This window comes from Lithobates pipiens, unplaced genomic scaffold (genome assembly GCF_037356315.1).
Source record: "Lithobates pipiens isolate NorthernLeopardFrog02 unplaced genomic scaffold, aLitPip1_a1.2 Scaffold_22, whole genome shotgun sequence".
Lineage (NCBI taxonomy): Eukaryota > Metazoa > Chordata > Amphibia > Anura > Ranidae > Lithobates > Lithobates pipiens.
Genome location: NW_027507784.1, coordinates 23,761,468 through 23,787,481, shown reverse-complemented (window position 1 = coordinate 23,787,481; position 26,014 = coordinate 23,761,468). Strand labels below are relative to the sequence as shown.

At 45.4% G+C, this 26,014-nt stretch overlaps 1 protein-coding gene across 2 annotated transcripts; it reads left to right on the top strand.

The window, feature by feature from the left end:
- Positions 1–1,986: 1,986 nt before the first annotated feature.
- On the top strand, positions 1,987–21,600 carry LOC143923417 (serine protease 27-like). Of its 2 annotated transcripts, XR_013261724.1 has the most exons (6): positions 1,987–2,966; positions 4,148–4,346; positions 7,576–7,847; positions 11,234–11,403; positions 20,844–21,380; positions 21,425–21,600. XR_013261724.1 is itself a non-coding variant. In XM_077447074.1 (5 exons), exons 1-5 carry the CDS (start codon positions 2,930–2,932, stop codon positions 21,150–21,152), a joined length of 987 nt encoding a protein of 328 aa, XP_077303200.1. In that variant the 5' UTR covers positions 1,987–2,929; the 3' UTR covers positions 21,153–21,600. The 2 variants fall into 2 exon arrangements, 1 of the variants encoding a protein (XP_077303200.1); XM_077447074.1 differs by having other exon boundaries at positions 20,844–21,600.
- The last annotated feature ends 4,414 nt before the right edge of the window (positions 21,601–26,014 follow it).

Below are 26,014 nucleotides of genomic sequence, written 5' to 3'. Positions count from 1 at the left end.
CCCTCACAGGCTGGATGCCGAGTGAGGGAAAGATGACCCCCAACTCCGCTCCATAGCATTGGATGGTGGAGGCAACGTCAAACGTCACTTCCGCCCAATGCTCTTAAAGGGGAATTTTATTTTATTTTTTTTAATTACATTTCATTTTTTTTTATTGGTTTTTAGTGTAAATGTGAGATCTGAGGTCTTTTTGACCCCAAATCTCACATTTAAGCGGTCCTGTCAAGTTTTTATTTTTAATTAACCGGTTCCCGACCGGTGCACGCCGATGTACGTCGGCAGAATGGCAAGGGCAGGCATATTGGCGTACAGGTACGTCCAATCTTTAAAGCCGCCCTGCCATAGTATGCGGTTATCTACGACACTTCCCGTCCGGGCCCCCGCTGTCTTCTGGGAGACACACAGGTCTCAAAGACAGCACGGACCATTCGGATTGCTCAGCGCGACTCGCGCATGCGCAGTGTGCGTAGTAGGGAAGGCTCCACTTCCTGATTCCCCTAACAAAGATGGCGGCGGCAGCATCCGAGGATCGAGGGACAGATCGGCTTCGGGTGCTGACATTGCGGGCGCCCTGGACAGGTAAGTGTCCCTATTTTAAATGTCAGCAGCTGCAGTATTTGTAGCTGCTGACTTTAACAAAAAAAAAAAAAAGTTTGGCGGGCCTCCGCTTTAAGTGGTTAATGAATTTTAATGCACACAATCACATTATAATACCCAATTTGTTTGGTAAAATATAAAAGATGATGTTACATTGCATAAATAGATACCTATCATGTCACGTTTTAAATTGCGCACGCGTGCTTAATGCCGCCAAACTACCTTAATTAAAAATCTCCATAGGGGACTCTTTTAAAGCCTTTACAGGTTACCAGTTTAGTGTTACAGAGGAAGTCTAGAGCTAGAATTATTGCTCTCATTCTGATGCTCTTGGCAATATCTCACATGTGTGAACACCGTATACGTGTGGGACTACAGCATGTGTTTGCATATGTGCACAAGCACAGGGGAATGGGAGCACTTACGAAAGGGATCATGCTCTGCTTCAGTATGTCACAGTACATGTTGGCATTCATGGTTCCCTCAATGATCTGTAGCCCCCCCCAGTGCCGGCAGAACTCATGCAGCCCCAGACCATGACACTCCCACCACCATGCCTGACTGTAGACAAGACACACTTGTCTTTGTCCTCCTCACCTGGTTGCCCCCACACATACTTGTCACCATCTGACACCAAATACGTTTATCTTGGTCTCATCAGACCACAGGACATGGTTTCAGTAATCCATCTCCTTAGTCTGCTTGTCTTCAGCAAACTGTTTGCAGGCTTTCTTGTGCATCATCTTCAGAAGAGGCTTCCTTCTGGGACAACAGCCATGCAGACCAATTTAATGCAGTGTGCGTTGTATGGTCTGAGCTCTGACAGGCTGAGCTTCAACCTCTGCAGCAATGCTGGCAGCACTCATACGTCTACTTCCCAAAGACAACCTCTGGATATGACGCTGAGCACCTGACCTCAACTTCTTTGGTGGACCGTGGCGAGGCCTGTTCTGAGTAGAACCTGTCCTGTTATGCCTCTGTATGATCTTGGCCACCGTGCTGCAGCTCAGTTTCAGGGTCTTGGCAATCTTCTTATAGCCTAGGCCATCTTTATGTAGAGCAACAATTCTTTTTTTTCAGATCTTCAGAGAGTTCTTTGCCATGAGGTGCCACGCTGAACTTCCAGTGATCAGTATGAGAGAGTGAGAGCGATAACACCAAATTTAACACACCTGCTCCCCATTCACACCTGAGACCTTGTAACACTAATGGGTCACATGACATCGGGGAAGGAAAATGGCCCAATTTGGATATTTTCACTTAGGAGTGTACTCACTTTTGTTGCCAGCGGTTTAGACATTAATGGCTGTGTGTTGAGTTATTTTGAGGGGACAGCAAATTTACACTGTTATACAAGCTGTACACTCACTACTTTACATTGTAGCCAAGTGTCATTTCTTCAGTGTTGTCACATGAAAAGATAGAAGAAAATATTTACAAAAATGTGAGGGGTGTACTTACCTTTGTGAGATAATGTACATATTTTTTATTGGTAAAAACTGAATTTGGGCAACTTACTAGTCACACAGATGTCACATTGCAGTAACATTAAAGTGATTGTAAACCCTCATCTTGTAAAACAACCCATTCAGTTTAAAATAGAAATGAAAGGCAAAATATTTGTGTTTAGATATGAAAAACATTTTAAAAGCCCTTTTTCTTCTGTCTTATAAGTGATCACATTCCCTTTTTTTTTCAACTGCGTGAGAGCTGGGGGGAGGAGAAACAGCAGCACACTGTTTTTTTTCAGAGAATGGCTGTGCTGGGAGGACAGGACAAGTCTGATCATTGGAGGAGAGCAGGCTGAGTTTCCAGCCTAGCTAGAGAACTGACCATGGTGTGCTTTCATGCCTAGTTGGGTCAGATTTTAATAGGAAAGCAGAGGGATTGGCAGGAACGCCAGGGATTTCACCCAGAGGAAGAAATACAGAATAGGAGACTTTATCATACACGTACATGGTACAGCAGCCACATATCAGGAATATTAAATGTTGGGCTTATATATTCTTCGATTGTTTCTCTGTCTTTATTATTCTAGCTAGTGACAGTATACTGGTGAGAGTTCTCACCGACCAAAAGGGTTACTTTGTTCTTGAGGTTATTTTTTATTTTTAACACATATAATAGAATTGAAGGGTTCTGTATCTTCACAAAGGTCTTAGGTTCCATCCAGATATATAATAGTAGAAACCTGAGAACGGTGTATCATAAAGCCATTATTCTAAAGAATAAGGAAACTCTATAGAAGTGGAGATTTTGGAAGAGAAACTTCTGTCCTTCTCAGAGCAGAGACACTCGGAGACCTCAGACCATCTTCCTCCACTCTACAGGCATGGGGGCACGCTTCGTATTGATCGTATTGGCAACAGGTAAGCAGATCGGTACTTGCACACAAATCTCTCAAATATTTATCGGTGTTCTTCTAAATCCCATTTAAAAAACAAAATGAAAAATAAACGATTTTAATGCTAATGCTGGTCAGGAGCCGAAGGAGCTGGGACTACTAGCTAACTACTATCCCATCATCCTTTTAGAACAGCACTCAGGACTCATTTGGTTAATTATCTATATCCTCAAGTTCAACCAGGGGCGGACTGACAACTCATGGGGCCCCCGCACAATAGGAGATTATGGGGCTTCAGGCAATCAGAGATTATGGGGTCACTCAGTATATATACACACACACACACACAGTATACACATACATGCACACACAATATACACAGGCATGTTTCTATTGGCTGAGAAGGTACTGGAGAGGTGGGGCAGCTATAATCTCAGGATTTTTAGACCAAAAGGATGTCGGTAAGGGACATTTCAGAGACAGATGTAAAAAACACACATACATACTGTCCCTGGTTTTACTGAGGCTGGCAGCCCTGATGGGGCCCCCTAGTGGCCCGGGGCCCTCGGGCAGTGCCCGAGTGGCCGAATGGTCAGTCCGCCCCTGTCCTCAACTTTTTCTTTATGGTTTTGGATAGAATGGATAAAGCTAAAACCCTTGTCAGGTTTTTTACGGCTATCCGGGACCCTCACTTCCTCTTCTGGGGACAACCCTTTACCAGGCTGGAAGTTCAGGAATCTCCCCAATGGAGCCTCCAACTTCATTCAAATCTGATAGGAGTTCCTACATTTCCACACTTTATCCAAAACTTAAAAAAAATAAAATAAATTGGTCGTAGATACATTTTAAAGCAGGAGTAAACCCGCAGATGTTTTTTTTTCTACCTGCAAAGGAAAAGGCATAATGAGCTAGTATGCAACGTGTTTATTTCTACAGCACCAGTTTAGGAGGGACTTGTCTACAGTTTTGGTCCCCAAACCCTCATTAAAACACATGAGCACAGGAGCTCAGTAGAGTGGCTTTTCCCAACATATTCCCAAAAACATATTGGCACTAAGGGCAATTTCTTTTGAAAACTATTACTAAACGAATACAGATCTGCTTGGTCAGCTCCCACGCGTACTCTTTTGAAGACAATATGAGGTTTTCTTCATTAGATTTTGAGCACAAAAAACTAAAACCGTTATGTTTTCTGTTTCCATACAGCATTGTCCGATTTGGGATCTGCGGCGAATAATTCAGTGTGCGGCACCCCGGCGGTCTCCAACAGAATTGTTGGCGGCACAGATTCTGTGGAAGGCGAATGGCCTTGGCAGGTCAGTCTCCACTTCAAAGGTCATCATACTTGTGGAGGTTCTCTGATCTCCTCACAATGGGTGCTGACTGCAGCCCACTGCTTTGCTGAGTGAGTATTCAGATTTTTTTTTTTACTTTATTATTATTATTATTATACAGGATTTATATAGTGCCAAAAGTTTGCACAGCACTTTATAAAGGGTGGCAGAACAATTGCAATACAGTTCAATACAGAAGGAATAGGAGGGCCCTGCTCTTTGAGCTTACAATCTAAATGGAGGGGGAGGCGGTACAAAAGGTAATTTCTGCAGGCGATGGTCTGATGGAGGTGGTCCAGGTACAGTTTCTAGATGGAGGTGGGGGAGGCTTCCCTGAATAAATTATGTTTTCCAGGAACACCTAAAGCTGGACAGGGTAGGAGCTCATCGGACATACTGGGGTAAGGAGTTCCAGAGGAAGGCAACCATGGGAAGAGGTAACAAGGGAGCTAGAGTAGAGAACAAGATGTCTTGGGTGGAGCAGAGAGGATAATTTGGGCGATATCTGCAGATGAGGTTGGTGATGTAGCTGGGGGCAGCGTTGTGGATTTGATGGCTTTTTGTGTTAAATAAGGCTCTATACTGTACATTTTATCACAATATTCTAAGGTAAGATAAAACCAGGAAAACAAGGAATTGTGCTGTATATAATAGGTGGAGTGTTATAAGATCTACCAAAACATGTTTATTCCTGCACCAGGGGAGGGGGTTCTTGTTCACAGTTTTAGTCCCCAAACCCTCATTAACCACTAGAGATCCGCGCTATAGCCAAATGACGGCTACAGCGCGGACCTCCTTTGCCGGGACTACGTCTATTAACATCGTCCCGTGCACAAGCGGCCTGCGCGCCCCCCGAGGGGCGCGCGCAGTGCGCTCTGTGATCGGCGCGTCTATGAGACTCGCCTGATCACGGATCCGAGCAAGGGGTCGATCCCAACCCCTTACCACGTGATCAGCTGTCAGCCAATGACAGCTGATCATGTGATACAACGGAGCCGGTAATCGGCTATTTTTCCTCCTCGCGCTGTCAGGAAAAAAAAGAGCCGATCACCGGCGGCCGTGATCGGGACACCAGTCCCAATCACGGCCAGCTTACCAGTGCCCACCTGCCCCCTGCCAGTTCCACCTCAGGAATAAATAAGTGCCCCCCGTCAGTTCCACCCAGCAGTGCCCACAGTGCCACCCATCAGTGCCCACAGTGCCACCCATCAGTGCCCACAATCTGCCTCAACAACGGTGCTGCACCCCAGTGCCACATATCCGTGCCCATCAGTGTCATCTACCAGTGCCCATCAGTGCCCATCAGTGCCGCCCATCAGTGCCCAGCAGTGCCACCTATCAGAGCCACCTATCAGTGCCACCCATCTGTGCCCATCTTTGCCCATCAGTGCCGCCTTATCTGTGCCCATCAGTACTGCCTTATCTTTGCCTATCGGTGCCACCTTATCTTTGCCTATTAGTGCCGCCTTAACTATGCCTATCAGTGCCCACCAGTGCAGCCTATCAGTGCCCACCAGTGCAGCCTATCAGTGCCGCCTCATCAGCGCACTTCAATGAAGGAGAAAAATGACCTGTTTGCAAAATTTTATAACAAACTATTAAACATGATTTTTTTATTTTATTATTTTGCATCTTTTTTTGTTTGTTTAGCAAAAAATAAAACTCCCAACTGTAATTAAAAACCACAAAAAAAAAAGCTCTATTTGTGGGTAAAAAATGATAAAAATTTCATTTGGGTACAGTGTTGTATGCCTGCGCAATTGTCATTCAAAGTGCATCAGCGATGAAAGCTGAAAATTGGTCTGGGCAGGAGGGGGGTTTAAGTGCCCAGTAAGCAAGTGGTTAAAACACAGGAGCTCAGTAGAGTGGCTTTTCCCCACATATACCCAAAAACATATTAGCACTAAGGGCAATTTCTTTTGAAAACTATTACTAAACTCATACAGATCTGCTTGGTCAGCTCCCACTCGTACTCTTTTGAAGACAATATGAGGTTCTCTTCATTCGATTTTGAGCACAAAAACTAAAACCGTTATGTTTTCTGTTTTTGTAATTTCTGTAATTGCTGCAGAGGATGGTCTGATGGAGGTGGTCCAGGTACAGTTTTTAGATGGAGTTGGGGGAGGCTTCCCTGAATAAATGATGTTTTCCAGGAACACCTAAAGGCGAACAGGGTAGGAGCTCACCGGACATACTGGGATAAGGAGTTCCAGAGGATAGGAGAGGTTCTGGAGAAGTCCAGAAGGCAGGCATGGGAAGAGGTAACAAGGGAACTAGAGAACAAGATGTCTTGGGCGGAGCAGAGAGGATGATTTGGGCGATATCTGCAGATGAGGTTGGTGATGTAGCTGGGGGCAGCGTTGTGGATTTGATGGCTTTGTTTGGTGTGGTTAATATTTCAAATTTTATATGTTGGGCTAATGGAAGTCAGTGAAGAGATTGGAAGAGAGGGGCAGCAGTCACGGAACGGTTAGTAAGGTGTATAAGTCTAGCAGCAGCATTCATAATAGAGTGAAGGGGGATAGCCTGTGCAAAGGTCGGCCAGCGTGGAAGTAGTTCAGTAGTCCAGACGGATATAAGCAAGGAGTGAATAAGTTGTTTTGGGGTGTCGTTAGGAAGGGGAACATTCTGGAAATTCTGTGGAGGTTAAGGTGGCAAGATTTAGCCAGTGAATGGATGTGGGCAACAAAGGAGATGTCAAAATCTAGGATTACAACTAGGACCCTAGCACGTGCAGATGGATAAATAATTATCTATGACAACCGATATTTATCTATAACAACATCTTTTTAGGGCACTGGAGATGCAGACTGACATTGGTTGCTGTTATTAGAATGAACCTGTGGGCTAGGCTCTAAACCAGCCTTTCTCAACCTTTTTTACCCCAGGGGAACCCTTAAAATAATTTTCAGATATCGGGGAACCTCTGATAAAACCCATTCATTGGGGGTCAGTGGAAACAATGCCCCTTACTTTGGTGTTTGGTGAGAAGAATGCCCTTTTTTACAGTGGTGGTAAGAATGGCCCCCTTACCAAGAGTTATAAAGATCATTGGTGTCATACCACTGGCTCATTCAAGTGGAATTTGCTCAGATCTATGTAGGCACCATCAAACAGGAAGTAGATCAGCCACAGCTTAAAGGAACCCCTAGTCATCTCTGAAGGAACCCTAGAGTTCCACGGAACCCTGGTTGAGAATGGCTGCTCTAAACATTCACATATTTACATGATTTTTCATCGAAAAGCAACCTCTGCAAATTAAAGTCATGGGGTATATTCTTTACATGTCCTTTATTCCAGGTCAACATTGCCAAAGGATTACCAAGTTTATCTGGGTCTGAACCAGCTGCATGTGAATTCAACTCATATGGTTGTTTCCCGCGTAGAAACGATCATCTTGAACAGCCAATATACAAGCACTGGGTCCGTCGGGGACATAGCTTTGGTGAAGCTAGGCAATGCTGTCACCTTCACAAAATACATAATGCCAATCTGCCTGCCAACATTCTTTGATACCTTCCCCTGTGGCATGGATTGTTGGGTGACCGGCTGGGGTACAACATCCTTTGAAGGTAAGTGTCAGGATCCTGATCTAAACCTGAAACCTCTGCTGTATCTGGAAGCATCTCTTTTTCCTGAGCCACCTGAGATGCTGGGCAGTAAGGATGAGCTCCATGTGCAGAGCCCGCCAGCTAGTCGGCGCAGCGCTGTGCTAATCACAGGCAGTGAGACATTGCCCGATCTCTGCAGCCGCGCATCGGGGCAATGTCTCCCTGCTTGTGATTAGCGCAATGCTGCGCCGACTTCCTGGCGGGCTCTGCATGTGGACCATGCCAACACGCGTGAGCTCATCCCTACTGGACAGCTCCCTGCCTTATTCCTTAGACAACCTTACCTTGTGTCTTTCTTCTCTTAAACCTTGAACCCTTTGCTCCTCCCATAAATTTCCTGTTTAAGCCATGCCTTTGCACTTCCTGTTTACTAGATTATTGTGCTCTCTCCAGCCAATATATCACTCCTGGTGCTGTCTGCATCTTTGCTACCACATATTACTGACCTTTGGCTTGTACCTCACTTACGCTTCTGTTGGATCCCAACCTGCAACTACTTGTTACTGACCTTTGGCTTGTTTACTGTCTATGCTTCTGCTTGATCCCTACCTGCTCACCTCCTGATGCGAATATCCTGAGAATTGCGACCTGGTACTAACACACAGTTAAACCCACCTCCACTATCAGGAGCTCTGGTGAATACCAGTTAGTGGTTAGACCCCACACTTGAGTGAGCCTATCCTGCTGGTCGGTGAAAGTCTGATCTCTGACCGTGACAGTAAGGTGGTCAGATTGCAAAGGAAGGTCCAAATTTCAATATAATTTAGTAAAATAACTTTTTTCTGTTGATCTGCCCAAGCCTAGGCATGTTTAAGATCTGAAAAAAAGGACTTCTCATTATTCTCCCTATCAAGATCAATGTATTGTGCTGGAGATAATACACCCAGTTGTATGTACTTCTGATTAGGCTTGTCAGTGATGCTTCTCCTGCTTTATTGTTTGTTGGGTGGATTCTGGCCCATTTTGTAGTATTATCTGCAGTGATGATGAATTTTAATGAATGGCATGGCTGTGCGAATCATGTTACGTCGCTTCTTATTGTGGCCACTAGGGGAGCGCGAGCCACATGCTGCTCACCCTCGGAGCCGATGTGAGTGCCCGGTGGTCGCAATGACTGCTGGGCTCCCGCGATCACTCATGACACGGCGAGAACCTTGATCTTGAGGGGAGAAGAGACTGATTGTGCGTACAAAGTATGAACACCAATCTATCTCTTCCCCTAGCAAGTCCCATCCCCCCTTCAGTTAGAACACATAGCAGGGAACACAGTTAACTCCTTGATCGCCCCCCTAGTGTTAACCCCTTCACTGCCAGTGACATTTTTACAGCAATCAATGCCTTTTTATGGCACTGATCGCTGTATAAATGTCAATGGTCCCAAAAATGTGTCAAAATTGTCCGATGTGTCCGCCATAATGTTGCAGTCACAATAAAAATCGCAGATCGCTGCCATTAGTAGTAAAAATAAAAATGCTATAAATCTATCCCCTATTTTGTAGACGCTATAACTTCAATCAATTTTTGTTTTACCAAAAATATGTAGAATAATACATATCAGCCTAAAAAAATTGTTTTTTTTTTTTTTTTTTTTAAATGGGGATATTTATTATAGGAAAAAGTACAAATTTTGTGGTTTTTTTTTTCAAAATTGTTGCTATTTTTTTGTTTATAGCGCAAAAAAAAAATGCAGAGATGATCAAATACCACCAAAAGAAATCTCTATTTGTGGGGAAAAAAAGGATGTCAATTTTGTTTGGGTGTAACGTCGTACAATCGCGCAATTGTCAGTTAAAGCGACGCAGTGCCGAATTGCAAAAAAATGGCCCGGTCATTCAGCAGCCAAATATTCCGGGGCTGAAGTGGATAAATTAACACTTAGAACTATCTTTTTTTTTTTTTTTGTAAAAGTAAGAGTCAGATGTGTATCTACACAACTTGTACTTCCACTTCTCATTCCCATCAAAGCCCAATTATCGTTATTAACCACTTCCCACCCGGCCAATGCACAAATACGGCCGGGTGGGAGCCATCTACTTCTGATAGGACGTTCAGGAACGTCCATCAGAAGGAGCGGGATCGCGCGCGCGTGCCCGCGCAGCGGCGCGATCCCGATGCGCCTGTGTCACCCGGACACGGCGCATCTCAGATCGGCAGGATGGCTCTGTGATTGGCCCTCCTGATCACATGACGGCCGTGTCCAATCACGGCCGTCATGTGATGTAAACACACAGCCGGTTGCTAGGCAATCGGCTCCTCCTCTCCTCACACAGAAGTCATCGCTGAGGAGAGGAGAGCAGATCGCTGCACCTGGCTGATGATCAGTGAGTATGAGCTGTTTTTTACAGCTTTTTACTCACTTATCACCAGTCTAGTGTAAACACACAACACACCACACAGTGTAAACACACCACACAGTATAAACACAATGCCCCCACACATGTCCCCACACATGTCCCCAAAACACACATGTCCCCAAAACATACATGTCCCCAAACAATAAAAACACATGTCCCTAATAATAAAAACATGTCCCCCACATATGTCCCACTAAAATCACATGTCCCAATGATTATCTGCACACATATGTACGTGATCACCTGCACACATATGTACATGATCATTTGCTTACATATGTCCCTGATCACACAAACCAATTATTATACACTTAACGGAATTTTTTTTACCAAAAACATGTAGCAGAATACATTTTGGCTTAAATTTATGACAAAATTTGATTTTATTGGATTTCTTTTAAAATAGAAAAAAGAAAATATAGTTTTTTTTTCCAAATTTCCTCTGTTTTTGCGCTTATATCGCAAAAAATAAAAAACGGAGTCGTGAATAAATACCACCAAAATAAAGCTCTATTTGTGCGAACAAAATGATAAAAATGTCATTTGGGTACAGTGTAGCATGACCGCGCAATTCTCACTGAAAGTGCAAGAGCGATGAAAGCTGAAAATTGGGCTGGGAAGGAAGGGGGTGAAAGTGCCCTGTATTGTAGTGGTTATTATTATTATTATTTTTATTAAACAAATAAAAAAAATAATAATAATATAGGAGTTGTTAACGTAGGTGTAAAAGATAAAACAAACTATTGGACTCAATTTTGGATGATTTCCTGCCCGTTGTACACACCTAACTATTTTCATTTGCATCCATTTTCACTACTGAGGACCATTGCCATTTCATACAATTGAGGAAGGGAAATAAATAGAGGTTAGATGTAAAATAAAGAGCCAATAAAAGGACATACATGACCCACAAATGAAGGATTTAAAAAAAAAAAAAAAGAGATTGTGTTACAGAAGAAATTTTTATCATTTTTTTCCCATGGTTATCAACAGGGCAACAACCTGTAAATGGCATCCTCCAGAAAGTCATGGTTCCTCTAATTGATTCCAAAACATGTGACCAGATGTACCACACGTGGTCCTTAGAAAATGCTAATACTGTAATGATCCAGGATGAGAAGATATGTGCTGGCTTTCAACAAGGGCAGAAGGATTCTTGCCAGGTGAGTAACATTTGTGGTCATTGGTGGTCATCATAAAGGTGAAAGGGGAGAGTGGAAGGGAAAGGAGAAAAGGGAAAGAAAAATGTGAAAAGGGAAAGGGAAAAAGGAAAGCTGAATGTCCATTGCCTTTCAGCATGTTAAATGTAAGATCTGGTTTACATGCTAAAAGGCTATGGATATTAACCGCTTAAGGACCGCCTCCTGCACATTTACGTCGGCAGAATGGCACGGCTGGGCACAAGCACGTACAGGTACGTTGCTCTTTAAGTGTCCAGCCGTGGGTCGCGTGCACAGCGCAGCTCGTGACCCGGTCCTGAGCTCCGTGACCGTGGGACCCGCGGACCCCGCGGACCCGATAGCCGCTGGTGTCCCGTGATCGGGTCACAGAGCTGAAGAACGAGGAGCAGTCTGTGTAAACAAACCTCTCCCCCCGTGCTTCCTACTGTTGCTGTCACCGATCGTCTGTTCCCTGTTATAGGGAAAGAAGATCAGTGACGTCACATGCCAGGCCACGCCCTCCTACAGTTAAAAAAAAACACACAACGTCACACATAACTCCTCCTCGCCCCCTAGTGGTTAACTCCTTCACTGCCAGTGTCATTTACACAGGAATCAGTGCATTAAAATAGCACTGATTGCTGTATAAATGACAATGGTCTCAAAAATGTGTCAAAAATGTCCGATGTGTCCGCCATAATGTCGCAGTCACAATAAAAATCGCGGATCGCCGCCATTACTAGTAAAAAAAAAAATATTTATATAAAATGCTATAAAACTATCCCATATAATATCCCCTATTTTGTAAACGCTATAACTTTTGCGCAAGCCAATCAATAATCGCTGATTGCAAAAATATGTAGAAGAATACGTATCGGCCTAAACTGAGGGAAAAAAATGTTTTTTTAAATATTTTTTGGGGATATTTATTATAGCAAAAAGTAAAAAATATTTTCAAAATTGTCGCTCTATTTTTGTTTATAGCGCAAAAAATAAAAGCTGAAGAGGTGATCAAATACCACCAAAAGAAAGTTCTATTTGTGGTAAAAAAAGGACGCCAATTTTGCTTGGGAGCCACGTCGCACATGCAATTGTCAGTTAAAGCGACGCAGTGCCGAATCGCAAAAAGGGGCCTGGTCTTTTGGCTGCAAATTGGTCCGGGGCTTAAGTGGTTAAAGTGGTTGTACAACCACATTTACCTACAGCTAAGCCTATATCAAGGCTTACCTGTAGGTGCTTGAAATATCTCCTAAACCTCCACGGTTTAGGAGATATTTACTGAAAAGAAGAGCGCCGATGACTACGGCGCATGCACCAATGTCATTTACGCATGCGCCCTTTAGAAAGGGCACATTGTGCCGTTTCTAATAAGGGTCATGCCGTGACTGAAACATTTTTGGGACCATTGTCATTTATACAGCAATCAGTGCTATTTAAATGCACTGATTCCTGTGTAAATGACATTGGAATTGAAGGAGTTAACCACTAGGGGGCAGTGTAGGGGTTATGTATGACATTATGTGTTTTTTTTTTATTGTAGGGGAGCGTGGCCTGGCATATGACATCACTGATCGTCTTTCCCTATAACAGGGAACAGACGATCGGTGACAGCCACTGTAGGAAGCACGGGGAGAGGTTTGTTTACACAGACCTCTCCTCGTTCTTCAGCTCTGTGACCCGATCGCGGGACATCAGCAGCGATCAGGTCCACTGATCTTATGGCCACGGTCACAGAGCTCAGGACTGGGTCGGGAGCGCACCACTTAAAAAGCAACATACAGATAGGTGCTTGTGCCCAGCCGTGCCATTTTGCCGACGTACATCGGTGTGAGGTCCTTAAGTGGTTAAATAAAGGAAAAAAAAAATAGCTAAAGGTTTGATCTAGGTTAGTGTCAGGGTTGGTGCCAGTGTTAGGGTTAAGCTGTGGGTCAAAGGTCAAGGTCAAAGGTTTGGGGTCGTTCTTTGGTAGTAAGCTATGTTAATATCAAGAAAAAAATATTTTATTTTGCCATTTTTGGGGCAGTTTTCCTTTGCTAATAAAAAAAAAAAAGAAAATCAGGAGATATCCGTTATCATTTACCACAAAAAGAAAGCCCTGGTAAAACAAAGGTGTAATCCACCTGGATAGACTTCGCGTTGAAATGTACAATTTTATTTTACTAACACACGTCAAAAATTGCAAAATTGTGGGGGGCGTGGCCGGCCGGAACCGAGGACGGACGTGTTTTAACACAGCTCCGCCGGGCCTATCTTTATCTACTGCCATCCTCAGCTTCTAAGTGCCCTACACACCAAAAAATTACCTCACCTTGTTCCTCACAGGATTCCTCACCAGTTGGGCTGCTTTTGGAAGTCCTCATCCTCCCGTACGCTGCAGGATTCCGCCCGTTTCGGCCGCTGGGGGCCGCCTCGCCGAACGCCATTTTGCGGCCTACTAGGCCTCAAGAATCCCCGGACTTTCCTGCGGGACGCCCGGATCCGCCGCCGGATCGAACGCATCCCGCCGCCGCACCGCTACATCCGCTGCATGGGGGAACCTCCTGGGATCCTCAACTCTGCTTCCACCCGGCCTGGTGAGTCCCCCTGTGTGGGGATAACTGCTCTGCTCCAAACACCCAGCTGCCTGCTCCCCTCCAAGCCTCTCCTCCTTATCCCACATCCTCCAGACCCTGCTGACCCTGCTGGGATACCCCCACAGATCCCTGAGAACTGACCCATTGCCACCAGTATCCCACCCCACCAGGCACGCCTCATCACTAGCAGCTCTCTCCCAGCAAGGCCCTGGCTTCGGCCTATACTGGAGCATAGAGGCCATCTTGCTACACCCTGCTACACCTTGTTCTTCATAGCTCATAACTCCGCAGGGTGTGGGCCTTATTTCAAACTCAATCCACACTAACTCAGGGGCATGGCTAGCCCCTAATTGAGATGCCTGCCTGAGTCATTACCTCCATTCCATAGCGGGGAGACAAGCTACTCACAGCTACTGCACACCCCGTATAGGCATACCGCCTAGACTGAGACACACATCCGGACTCTGGGGCATGTCGAAGAAGCGACAGAAACCCCCTGCGCCGCGCCGCCTCACTCATTATTACACGTCTGCCACCATGCAGGAGGCTCAAGATGGCGCCGGCTCCGGGAGCTCTCGCAGGTCCTCTCCCAGCCCTCAACGCTCCAATGGGAAACCCCATCCTCGTCATGCAGAAGAGGACACCAGCACTCTCCAAGGGACTGAGATGGACATCCTCCCACCACCACCTATGCCGCTGGGCACACCTCACGCTGATAGAGGTAAGAGATTGGCCTCTTCCCCTGCACAATCCCCAGGCAAGGAACCTCACGCGAAGAAGCAGCTCTGGTCTGCAATTGTGGCAGGTGGACAGAATGCAGACCGAACACCCTCTCTTGCGGCAGTCCCAGTATCAGATAACCCAGTTTCAGAAGCCACGTTAAAGACTATGCTGCTCACACTCCAAACCGATCTCCACAGAGAACTGCAATTCTCGTTGTCCCAGATTCACGACAGAGTGGATTGCCTGGAGGAGAGAACAGATACCATCGAGGAGACGTTGCAAGACTACTCCAAAGCTCACAATGAACTTTTGGATGCACATGACCATCACTCCGCAGAAATCCACCGTTTAAAGTTAAAAATGGCGGACTTGGAAGATCGCGCTAGGCGCAATAATATCAAATTCAGAGGGGTTCCGGAATCAGTTAAGCCACCGGACATCATTCCATACCTACAGCAACTATTTACCACACTGGTGCCTCATCTGAGCAACACTGACATTTTAATTGACCGGGCCCACAGAATTTCTAAACCCACTCATCTGCCTGATGACGTCCCCAGAGACATTCTAGCGCGCATCCATTTTTTTCATATTAAGGAACAGATCCTTGCCACTACCAGATTATCAAAGTCTCTACCACCTCCCTACAACGATGTCAAACTGTTCACAGACCTCTCTCCGGCCACGATGGAACTTCGCAGAACTTTCTCTCCAGTCACATCCATCCTGCAACAAAAAAAGATCGCCTACAGGTGGGGCTTCCCCACGAAACTATTGGTGAGCTATCAGCAGCAAGTGATCCCCATCCTCAACCCCAAAGATGGCTATAAGAAATTAACCAATTGGGGTTTCCTCCCGCTACCCCCGAGAGACTCCCGCCGCACTAATGAGCATTTTTCTTCACTCCCTCCTGGAAAAGATACTACTTCACGAAGAGAGCGCGAAACCTGACTCCGCGGTACACTCCGGTCCGAACATGGATCTCCCCGTTATGGACGGACTGACTCTTGCAAGTATATTAAGTTTTTACTGTTTGCTTTAGTTCTTTCAACTTGAACAACGTTACTGTTTGTTTGTTGGTGCACTTTTCCTCTTTACACCCCCCAAGTTAGAGTGTGCTAGGCACACGAACAGATACCCGTATTCATACGGTTCTCCCCCTTAACACCCTTGCTCTCTTGTTTTGTTTGTGTTCATCCAGTTTTTTGTTTTCTGTTTTTTATTAGAGGTTTGCAAACCCTGTTTTCACAGCACACACTTGATACTTATTGTATTGCCTTCTCTTCACTTGTGTTCGCTACAGTAATCTCTTTCTGAGTCTTCCCTCTCCGTTGTCTCCCTATAGGCATGGCCCTCACGATCTCCACTATCAATGCCAAAGGCCTAAATTCCCCATTTAAGCGTAGCCTCCTCTGGAGAGAGGCGTCTAATCTCCGCTCTGACATCCTCTGTGTTCAAGAGACTCATTTCACACAAACTGATCCCCCCAAATGTTCTAACAGACGCTACCCTCACACCTTTTTTGCGAATGCTTCACGGAAACAGAGGGGGGTGATGATAGCTGTCAGCGCCTCGGTAGACTTTGAGCTACACCAATTCGAGAAGGATGCAGAGGGGAGATACATAATTCTATCGGCCACAGTCAATACCCGTCCTCTAACCATTGTAAATGTATATGTTCCTCATGTTGCACAAAAGAAATTTTTTACTACCCTTATGGCCAAACTAGCTCCGTACAGATCGTCACCATTAATTATATGCGGAGACTTTAACGGTCTCTCTGACCCCGCACTGGACTCAACTTCACACGCCAAGCATAGACCCTCTGCCCTAGCAGCTATGCTTGCCCGCGAAGACCTTTATGACTCATGGAGATGCATGCACGGCTCAGAGAGAGATTACACCTTTTTTTCCCCCCCCCATCAATCCTACTCCAGAATAGACCTGATTATCACAGATAAACATGTATTACAGTCAATTTCTGAATCAAGTATAGGACTTATCTCATGGTCCGACCACGCCCCTGTCACTATTAAACTAGCCCCGCTATCACACTCACCCAGGCACACTCTCTGGAGATTGAATTCATCCCTCCTTAATGATCCTAAACTTGCCTCCCAAATACATGCAGAACTCCTCTCCTATTTCCAATCCAATGACAATTCCGTTGATGACCACGCTATCATCTGGAATGCCCATAAAGCCTGCCTACGCGGCCTTTTCATTAAGTTGGGTGCACAGCAAAAAAAGGCCCGTGCGGCCACCACAGCTACCTTGCTCCAACAGATTCGAACCTTGGAAGCCATAAACAAATCCTCCCCTTCGGACATGATCTCCGCTGACTTAAAAAACCTTAGGGCTAAACTTAGCGAACACCTCCACATGAAATTTGAATACTATATAAAACGCCTTAAGCTACAATCCTACTCCTCAGCGAACAAACCGACCGCATTTATGGCCAAACAGCTGAAGCGACAACTCACTCACAAAAAAATTTCCTTTCTGACAACCTCCAATAAAACGCGTATTACTAATCCCCTCGATATCGCTAACGAATTTAGCAGCTTCTATCATGCTCTTTACAACCTCAACACCACTGACCCCTCCCCCCCACCTTCCCAAGCCGATATAGCTAATTTCCTAGCGTCTGTATCGCTCCCTACGATCACCCCTGAACAACTGGACTCCTTATCGGCCCCCTTCCTCCCAGAAGAAATCCATTCTATCATTAAGAAGCTCCCCCTACATAAAGCCCCGGGCCCAGATGGCATTACCAACGAGTACTATAAGAAATATGCTGACATCATCGTACCCTATCTCTGCAAAACCTATAACCAATTTGCGAGCACTGGACAGATCCCCAAGGAATCCCTAGAAGCACTTGTAGTCACTATCCCTAAGCCAGGAAAACCTCCTGACAGCCCAGCGAACTATCGTCCCATATCACTCCTCAATACAGACACCAAAATTTATGCCAAACTTCTAGCCCAGCGACTAGCCGTAATTCTCCCAGACCTAATACATCGTGACCAAGTGGGCTTCGTCCCGGGAAGGCAGACAGCAGATGGAACCAGACGATTTGTCGACCTGATTCAATGGGTCGAATGTAAGCGAACGCCTTCTCTCTTCCTCTCTCTGGACGCAGAGAAGGCGTTCGATCGAGTCTCCTGGCCCTATATGGAGGCAGTCCTCCGCAAGGTAGGGCTTTCAGGCTCCTTCCTGTCAGCCATTCTGGGACTCTATACGCACCCTAGTGCACGGGTGTGGACCTCGGGCATAATATCGAACCCTTTTCAAATCACCAATGGCACCCGCCAAGGATGCCCTTTGTCCCCATTGATATTTGCCCTGGTAATGGAACCCTTAGCGCAGACTATCAGACAAAACCCCCAAATTAAAGGCATCACGGTGGCAGACACAGAACATAAAATTGGCCTCTACGCCGATGATGTTATCATTGCCCTCACAGACCCACTTACCTCACTCTCTGAGGTTCAACGCACGTTGGACTCCTTCAGTGCTGTATCAATGTACAAAGTTAACCATTCCAAATCTTTAATGCTGAATCTTGGCCTAGACCCACACACAGTGTCCCAGATTTCAGCAACGTCCTCTTTCATGTGGGCTACCAACTCTTTCCTCCCGTACTTAGGTATACAGCTGACATACCCCAGCTCCATTCTAGTAAGAACTAATCTTGAAACTCTACTGGGCAAACTTCACCGACTAACCAAAGACCTACTGACTACACCGGCTTCCTGGGCAGGTAGAATTGCACAAACCAAAATGTATCTACTCCCCCACATTCTCTACTTTTTCCGCTCCATCCCCCTTCCGCCCCTACAAGCCCATCTTAAAAAGCTCCAGGGGATACTTAACGCTTTCATTTGGCAACACAAACACCCCAGAATTAGAAATACTATCCTCCTGACACCCACTCGCTTTGGTGGCATGGGGGCCCCTAATCTCAAAGCATATTACCGAGCTGTCCTACTAGATCAACTCAAAACATGGTGGTCCTCAGACCTACAACCTACTTGGAAGCAAATAGAACTTGCTACCTTAATGACAGACCCAATCAATATTTTGACAGCTATCTGGTTGCGCTTTAAGCCTTCTCGTTACCCACTTGACTCAATTAACGCATCCCTTAGAGTATGGCAAACATACTTTCAAAACACTGCTCATGTCTCTCTGACGCTTCTTCCACTGGTCCCCCTAGAAGCCCTCCAAGTATTCTCCCCCGATCTCCCCGTAGGGGTCTGGGTCGCAGCTGGGATCACTAATCTGAACACATTATTTTCTTCAGCAACTCTCCTACCCTTCTCCCAACTACAACACAACTATCATGTCCCCTCCACAACATTCTTCTTATATCTCCGGATCAGGTCCATCCTAGCAAATCTCCCTCTTTCCTCCAAGAACTCACTCAAGGATCCCCTGCTTCAGTTTTTTGGGAATAAATCTCAAAAAAAGGGAGGCATTTCACTCATCTACAAAATACTCACCTCGCCAGTCCCAGAAGTTGACCCTGCACGCACTGCATACTGGTCATCTAAACTGCAACACGTAGTTCCCCCAGAAACTTGGCAGAAAGCTCTGAATGCTCCGACACGCTTCTCTCACTGCATCTCACACTGGGAATCTCTGATGAAACTTTACCACGGTTGGTACTACACACCGACCAGACTGGCTAAAATTTTTCCCTCTTCCTCACCTAATTGTTGGAGGAACTGCGGTGATAGAGGTACATTACTGCATATCTGGTGGAGCTGCCCCTATATACAACCATTCTGGAAAAAAATTAAAAACCTAATACACCAGATTTGTAAAATAACTTTCCTGCTCTCTCCCACTGACTTACTACTAGGTCTATCTGTCCTCTCGTGGCCGCACCATCTACACGCCTTACTGACCCACATCCTTATCGCCGCCCGACTAGCTATTGCAAAAAGTTGGAAATCTGTTCATTCCCCGACCCTGAAACAAGTCCTCATACTGCTGAATAACCATTTTGTATTAGAATACGCCTTTGCTAAAGCTAACCTCACAACCGATAAATTCCTCTATGCCTGGAAACTTTGGATAGCAGACCCCAGGAGTAGCCCATTGCACTGAACATCCTGGGTATCATATCTATTTTATATCTCTTTCTAAAGCTTGATGTTACCCATAATCAAGAATATACCCAAAGTACCTATACTGAACCTACCCGTATATTTTTCTCCTGTCTGATTTTTCTCCCTCATTCAGTTTGTTTATACTATGTCCGCAAATCAAACTATGGTTATAACTGTTTTCATATTTTCATATTTGTACTCTTATATGTCCTCACTCATCCCTTTTGCAAACCTCCCCTTCCTTCAAAACCGAGTATCCTGTAAGAATTTTTGATATGTTACTGTGTTATACACCATATTTGCATACCTGTATCTGTATGTACTCTACCTGTTTAACAAGTTTACTGCCAGGGTATGCCCATTTGGCTATGTATCTTTTTGCTGATTTTTCTTTTCATCTCATAATAAAAATTTACAGTTAAAAAAAAAAAAATTGCAAAATTGTGTTCAGGCATTAACATTTGTTTTACCCTCAGTCACCACCAAGGCTGGCCATACATTATACAATTGTACAACTTTCCTTTAGATTTACCAAAACCGTATAATATGAGGTCAAACCTAAACATTTCAAATTCGTATGCAATTAGGAAGGCCCTTGTACAATGTAGTTGAAGGAAAACCTAAAGGAAATTGAAAAAGAAAATCGTATAATGCATGGCCAGCTTTAGAGCTTAAGAGCCGGTTCACACAGCGGGGGATGCAAGGCGACACGACTCGCCTCGCCTCGCTCTCGCAAGTCGCCCCCGTTCTGTACAATGGAACCGTTCTGAGAGGAGCGACTCGAGTCGCTCCGACTCAGAAAAAAGGTTCCTGTACTACTTTTGGGCGACCTCGGGGCGACTTGCATTGACTTCTATACAGAAGTCATCTGCAAGTTGCCACTGAGGTCGCGGCAGGTCGCGGCGAGGCAAGTCGGAGTCGCCTCGCCTCGCCTGCAGTGTGAACCGGCCCTAAAGTATTCATAGATAGACAGAGAGATAGACAGATACAGTAGATATTGCAAATGATGACTGTTGATTTCTTCCAGGGTGACTCAGGTGGACCTCTGGTGTGTAACGTCCAGAATGTCTGGTACCAGGTTGGGATCGTAAGCTGGGGAGAAGGCTGCGGCTTCTTCTACCGTCCTGGGGTGTACACCCTTGTCACAGCCTATCAAGCCTGGATCAACACCTACCTGTCAGTACCATTTACCAACGTGCCAGATATCCCACCGCCAACAAAGATGTGTGAAGAATTCCTCGGACCAGAGGGTATAATCGGTGATGGGGCTGCTAACCTTTCATACAACCCATGGATGCTCCTGGCATTAGGTGGTCTTCTGTTCACTTACCCATAACCACAAACCATCACTACCTCCAGAAGAAGAAGAAAAAACAGATACTAACAATCCTGAAAATAAACTACAGATACTTCTGATGTAAAAAAGAATCAACTTCTGCTCAGATATGCTCCTCTCAGCCATACGGTTTATCCACCAAAGCTGAAGCAATGGCGAGGTGGAGGTGCCGCTACTCTTGGCAACCAACCAAATTTCTGATAGATAGATAGATAGCTAGATAGATAGGTAGATAGATAGATAGATAGATAGATAGATAGATAGATAGATAGATAGATAGATAGATAGATAGATAGATAGATAAGATTTATGATTACCTTATTAATTTTTGCTATAGTAATTGGTTTAATGTTTGTACTTTCGTCTGGGTTAGTAGTACATATTTGTTCTTATGGTGCCAAAATAACCTGAAATCAGGAATTCCAAATAAAGATTAAAGTGGACCTTGCATCAGACATTTTTTTTATTCATACATGGCTACTATTGGCTTGAGTGGTTATGCTTTCTAAGCCCCTGTACACACGGTCGGAGATTTTGCCAACCAAATCCGTCGGATTTTGTCCGTCGGATCTTGTCCGAAACTGTTGCATACACACGGTTGGACAAAGTTGGCGAAAAATCCGATCATTCAGAACGTGATGACGTAATTTCGTTACGATGGGACTACATTCAGGTTAGTAGCCAATAGCTTTGATGTAGGAATTTGATCTGAGCATGCGTGGTCCGATCAAAATTCTCTACACATGATCGGATTAGGTCCGACCGGCCCAGTTGGTCGGGAAATATTTCCAATGTGTTGGAAAATTGGGTCTGACGGAGATTCGGACGGAATCCGTCCGATGTATACCACACACAGTCGGATTATCCAACGACGCGGTCCGATAGGACACATTCCGTCGGATTCTCCGACCGTGTGTACAAGGATTTAGTCACATTACTTCTCGCACACCGCTGATTGGTCGGTGAAGGAGCAGCAGCATTCTAAGGGTAGAATTGGGATTTAAAGGTGAGTTGAAACTGTGCTATCATGTGTTTATTTGTATCATTCATCTAGATGAAGAACACACTTCAAACATAGTAAACAACATTTGTCAGAACCATTGCAAACTAAATTATCAGCAATTCACTGCACTGATGGTCTCGGAGGACGCCTTCATGGCCATTTCCCAATTACATCAACTGCTTCAGCCCCGGAAGATTTGGCTGCTGAGTGACCAGGCCATTTTTTGCAATATGCACTACGTTGATTTAACTGACAATTGCGCGGTCGTGCGATGCTGCACCCAAACAAAATTTGGCGTTTTATTTTTAGGGCTGTGGAAATTAAAGATTAATTCCTCGATTAATCATTAATTTTTTTGATCGATCAAAAAAAAGCACTTAGATCTTTTCTTTCTACCCATGACCTGGCGTCCTTGCTGAGATCTGAGGAGACGTGAAAAAAGTTTATGGTCCATGTTAACCCTTTTGATACCTGTTTGCATGACCACCTGTTTGCACAGGGGTCCATGCCATAAGGTGAGAGTGATTAGTTAGAGCAGAGGGGGGAGGGATTGTCACACTACTGTGGAAAATAAAATGACTTACATCAGTGCTACAGTTTGAATTTAAAACGTATTTGTGTGAACTGTGAAGTTAAGTCATGGATTGTAGAAACGAACTAGTGTCGGGTGATTGTATATAGTATATAACAGTGTGTGGATTTAGCAGAAGTTCAGCAGCTATTGTCCCCATTGTATGATATCAGGACCAGCCACAGGCGTAGCATAAGGGGTTGCAGGGGTCACAATCACAACCCCGCCCCTAGCTCCAGGGGGCCCCTGCAGCCTCCCTGTCATATTATCATATCCTCCACAAAGTCCAGCTCCGATCTGCCCTAGGGCCCCACAGCCACGCTCCAGTACTGGGCTTCTACTTTGTCTTCCACAGTCCACACCCCTCTGTTCCCATTGGCTGGGAAGAAGCTGTGAGACATTTCCTGAATGGAGAGGAGCACGAGGTGAGAAGAGCCCAGGATGGGGAAGTGTCTGTGCTGTGTGCTGGCAACATGGAATGGTAACCAAGCTCAGCAAGTCAAGAGGAGGAGAGTGCCGTCTTGTAGCCACGATGGGACGGATGTCATTGGTGAGGTATGACACCGCTCAGTGTCTCCTAGTCACCAGCCGGGATTCTCTGTACCCCCCACCCAGGGATATCTACTTACCTCACTTCCCTGACAACTGGGGAAAAGACACACACCTCCGGGAGGCGACCTTCACCCAACACCTACCAACACTGACAGAGAAACCTTCAGAAATTGCTAAAACAAATCCCCTATCACCTCCCTCGGGGGCCCCTGAAGGGCTGCAGGCTCCAAATTTTGTGTCACATGGCTTTGCCCTCCCAGATCTAAGTTGCCCCCCACCAAAGCCCCCTGACCACCCCCTCCACCTTGCATGCTATGCCTGGCTGCTGAGCTCCTTTCCCATTACAGCACATTATACTGTTCCTCCTCCACAGGACTGAAATCACATTCCTTTACAACATAGCCAGTCAGCCATGATCTGCACAGGGAGTATCTGCAACTACATTGCCATTCCGACCAGAGAATTTCACCGGTCAGAAGGGCAACATGAAAGCCAGATACACCCTGTGAAGACTGACAGACTGTGTGTAAAGGAATATGATTTTAGCCCTGTGTAGTGTGTGTGTGTGGGGGGGGGGGGGGGGGGAGCTGTATACAGTGCTGGGATGGGAAAGGAGCTCTGCCAAGTGACCTGCCAGGGGTCCCTGTCCTCTGATTCTCCAGTGATAATCCCTGTCCTCTGACTCTCCAGCGGTGATCCCTGTCCTCTGATTCTCCAGCGGTGATCCCTGTCCTCTGACTCTCCAGCGGTGATCCCTGTCCTCTGACTCTCCAGTGGTAATCCCTGTCCTCTGATGTAAAGAGGAACTCTGGTAACTCAAAACTCTTGAGCCACTTTGAGTATCTTGGCGTGCGGTGGATGTATCCGCATGCACGTTGGAAGTAGTGGGGGGGGGAGGGAAGTCATCTTTCTGCATTGGGGCCCACAAGCTTAAAGCTATGCCTCTGGGACCAGCCCTATCAGCCATTTTTTAACCACATCAAACACTACTTCAGACCCCAGGAGCCCTCTGTGAAAACCTTCACAAATACAATGTGGTTTTATCACACAGAGAAGGCCGTGAGGCTTTTGTTCTATAAATCCTCAGAACTGGCTCTGACCTTCAGCTAAGGGAAATCCTGTAAAAAAAGAAAAAAGAGCAATTGTATCTGTATTGTAAGGAAGACTAAAGATGTAGAACACCCAACCGGTCGGACCAGTAGTAATTGTCTGGGGAGACAAAAGAGGGGAGAGTCTCTCCCATGATGGAGTAGGTACTCATCTGTCATAAAGATACGGAAAGAGACAAGACTGGAAAGTTTCTATTTGGAAATTTTATGGCAGGCAATCATAGATAAGATTAATGTGATTTGCATCTTATAAATGTATCAGTTTCCACGTAGTTATAGAAAAAAATTCTCTCTTGGTTAAAATGTCTCCACCTTTGATTGTTAAAAATCACTCATTGACCTCCAGGCAGTGGCTTTTCCTAGGCTGAGATGATGTCATCAGCCTACTGCAGGTAGGAGGAAGCATGTCCTCAATCTACCCTGAGTGATCGGGCTACAACATTGCAAGTCACAAGGTGAGAGGTGATCTGTATCAGACATTGGAGAACACAGCCTAGAACAGAAGTCACCAGGATTTACATGAGATTGTCCTCTCTGAGCCCGCATCTCAGTCCAGGAAGTATATGGTGACCTTGGGTGATGCCTACAGATAATTATGTCCTTCTGGAGAGAAAACAGATGTAGACATTTCCAGGTTAAAACCTACAGTACTAGGCTGACAGCAACAAATGAATGTATTGCTATGGTCAGTTTTTGATTTTTTTGGGGGGGAAAATGCTGTAAAAAATTGGAATTCTAAAAAAATGGGTTGCAGATGGACAATTAGAAGGCAAAAAGGGTTGTGCAAAGTTACACCAAGAGGACGGGAAGAACATCCCTAACGAGACCAAAGCTGTACACTATAAAACCAAATGGTCGTGGACACCTGACCATCACACCTCTATGAGCTTGTTGGTCATCCAATTTCAAAACCATGGCCATAGAATGAGGCCCAAAGTCATACAATCATCAATGATGAACATTAACACACTGACATTGTAGATCAGCCTTTCTCAATCTTTTTTTTCCATTGCAGCTCCCTTTAAACGTATGCAGAATCTTGAGATGCCCCATTCTACAATGTAATACATGTCAACTACTTTTCAATGGGAAACCTGAGCCTGGGGCAATACATACAACCACCTTGATAAAATTAACTTCACATCAGAAACCCCCTTTCATATCACAGGTCCCCTTCTCACATTAGCGGCCCCCCTATCAAAGCAGAGCCCCCCATCATATGACAGCCATCTTTCACATCGGAGGCACCCAATCATATCTGAGGTCCCCTCATCATAGCAGAATTTGCCCTTCACACCAGAGTTCTTAACATCATATCAGAGGTTTCCTATCCAGGTCTCCCTTCATGACAGAGGTCCTATCATCACATCAGAGTGATCCATTCACGTCAGAGGTCTTCCCATCACATCTTAGGTCCCCTCATCATATCAGAGTCCTCTCTTCATATCAAAGGCCTTCACATCACAATAGAGGTCCCCACATCACATTAGAGCCCTCCATTTTCATCAAAGGTCCCCTATTCACGTCAGAGGTACTCTAATTACTTCAGGGTTCCTATCATCACATCAGAATGAATGCCCTCATCAGATCAGAGGTCCTCCCATCCCACCAGAGGTGCTTCTGCTGC

What these genes read in the sequence shown, in the direction of transcription:
- LOC143923417 (XM_077447074.1), top strand. Translation starts at nt 2,930, where the DNA reads ATGGGGGCACGCTTCGTATTGATCGTATTGGCAACAG. An exon ending in GCAGCCCACTGCTTTGCTGA is followed by an intron (nt 4,347 to 7,575) that starts GTGAGTATTCAG and finishes CCTTTATTCCAG; the next exon opens with GTCAACATTGCCAAAGGATT. An exon ending in GGGTACAACATCCTTTGAAG is followed by an intron (nt 7,848 to 11,233) that starts GTAAGTGTCAGG and finishes GGTTATCAACAG; the next exon opens with GGCAACAACCTGTAAATGGC.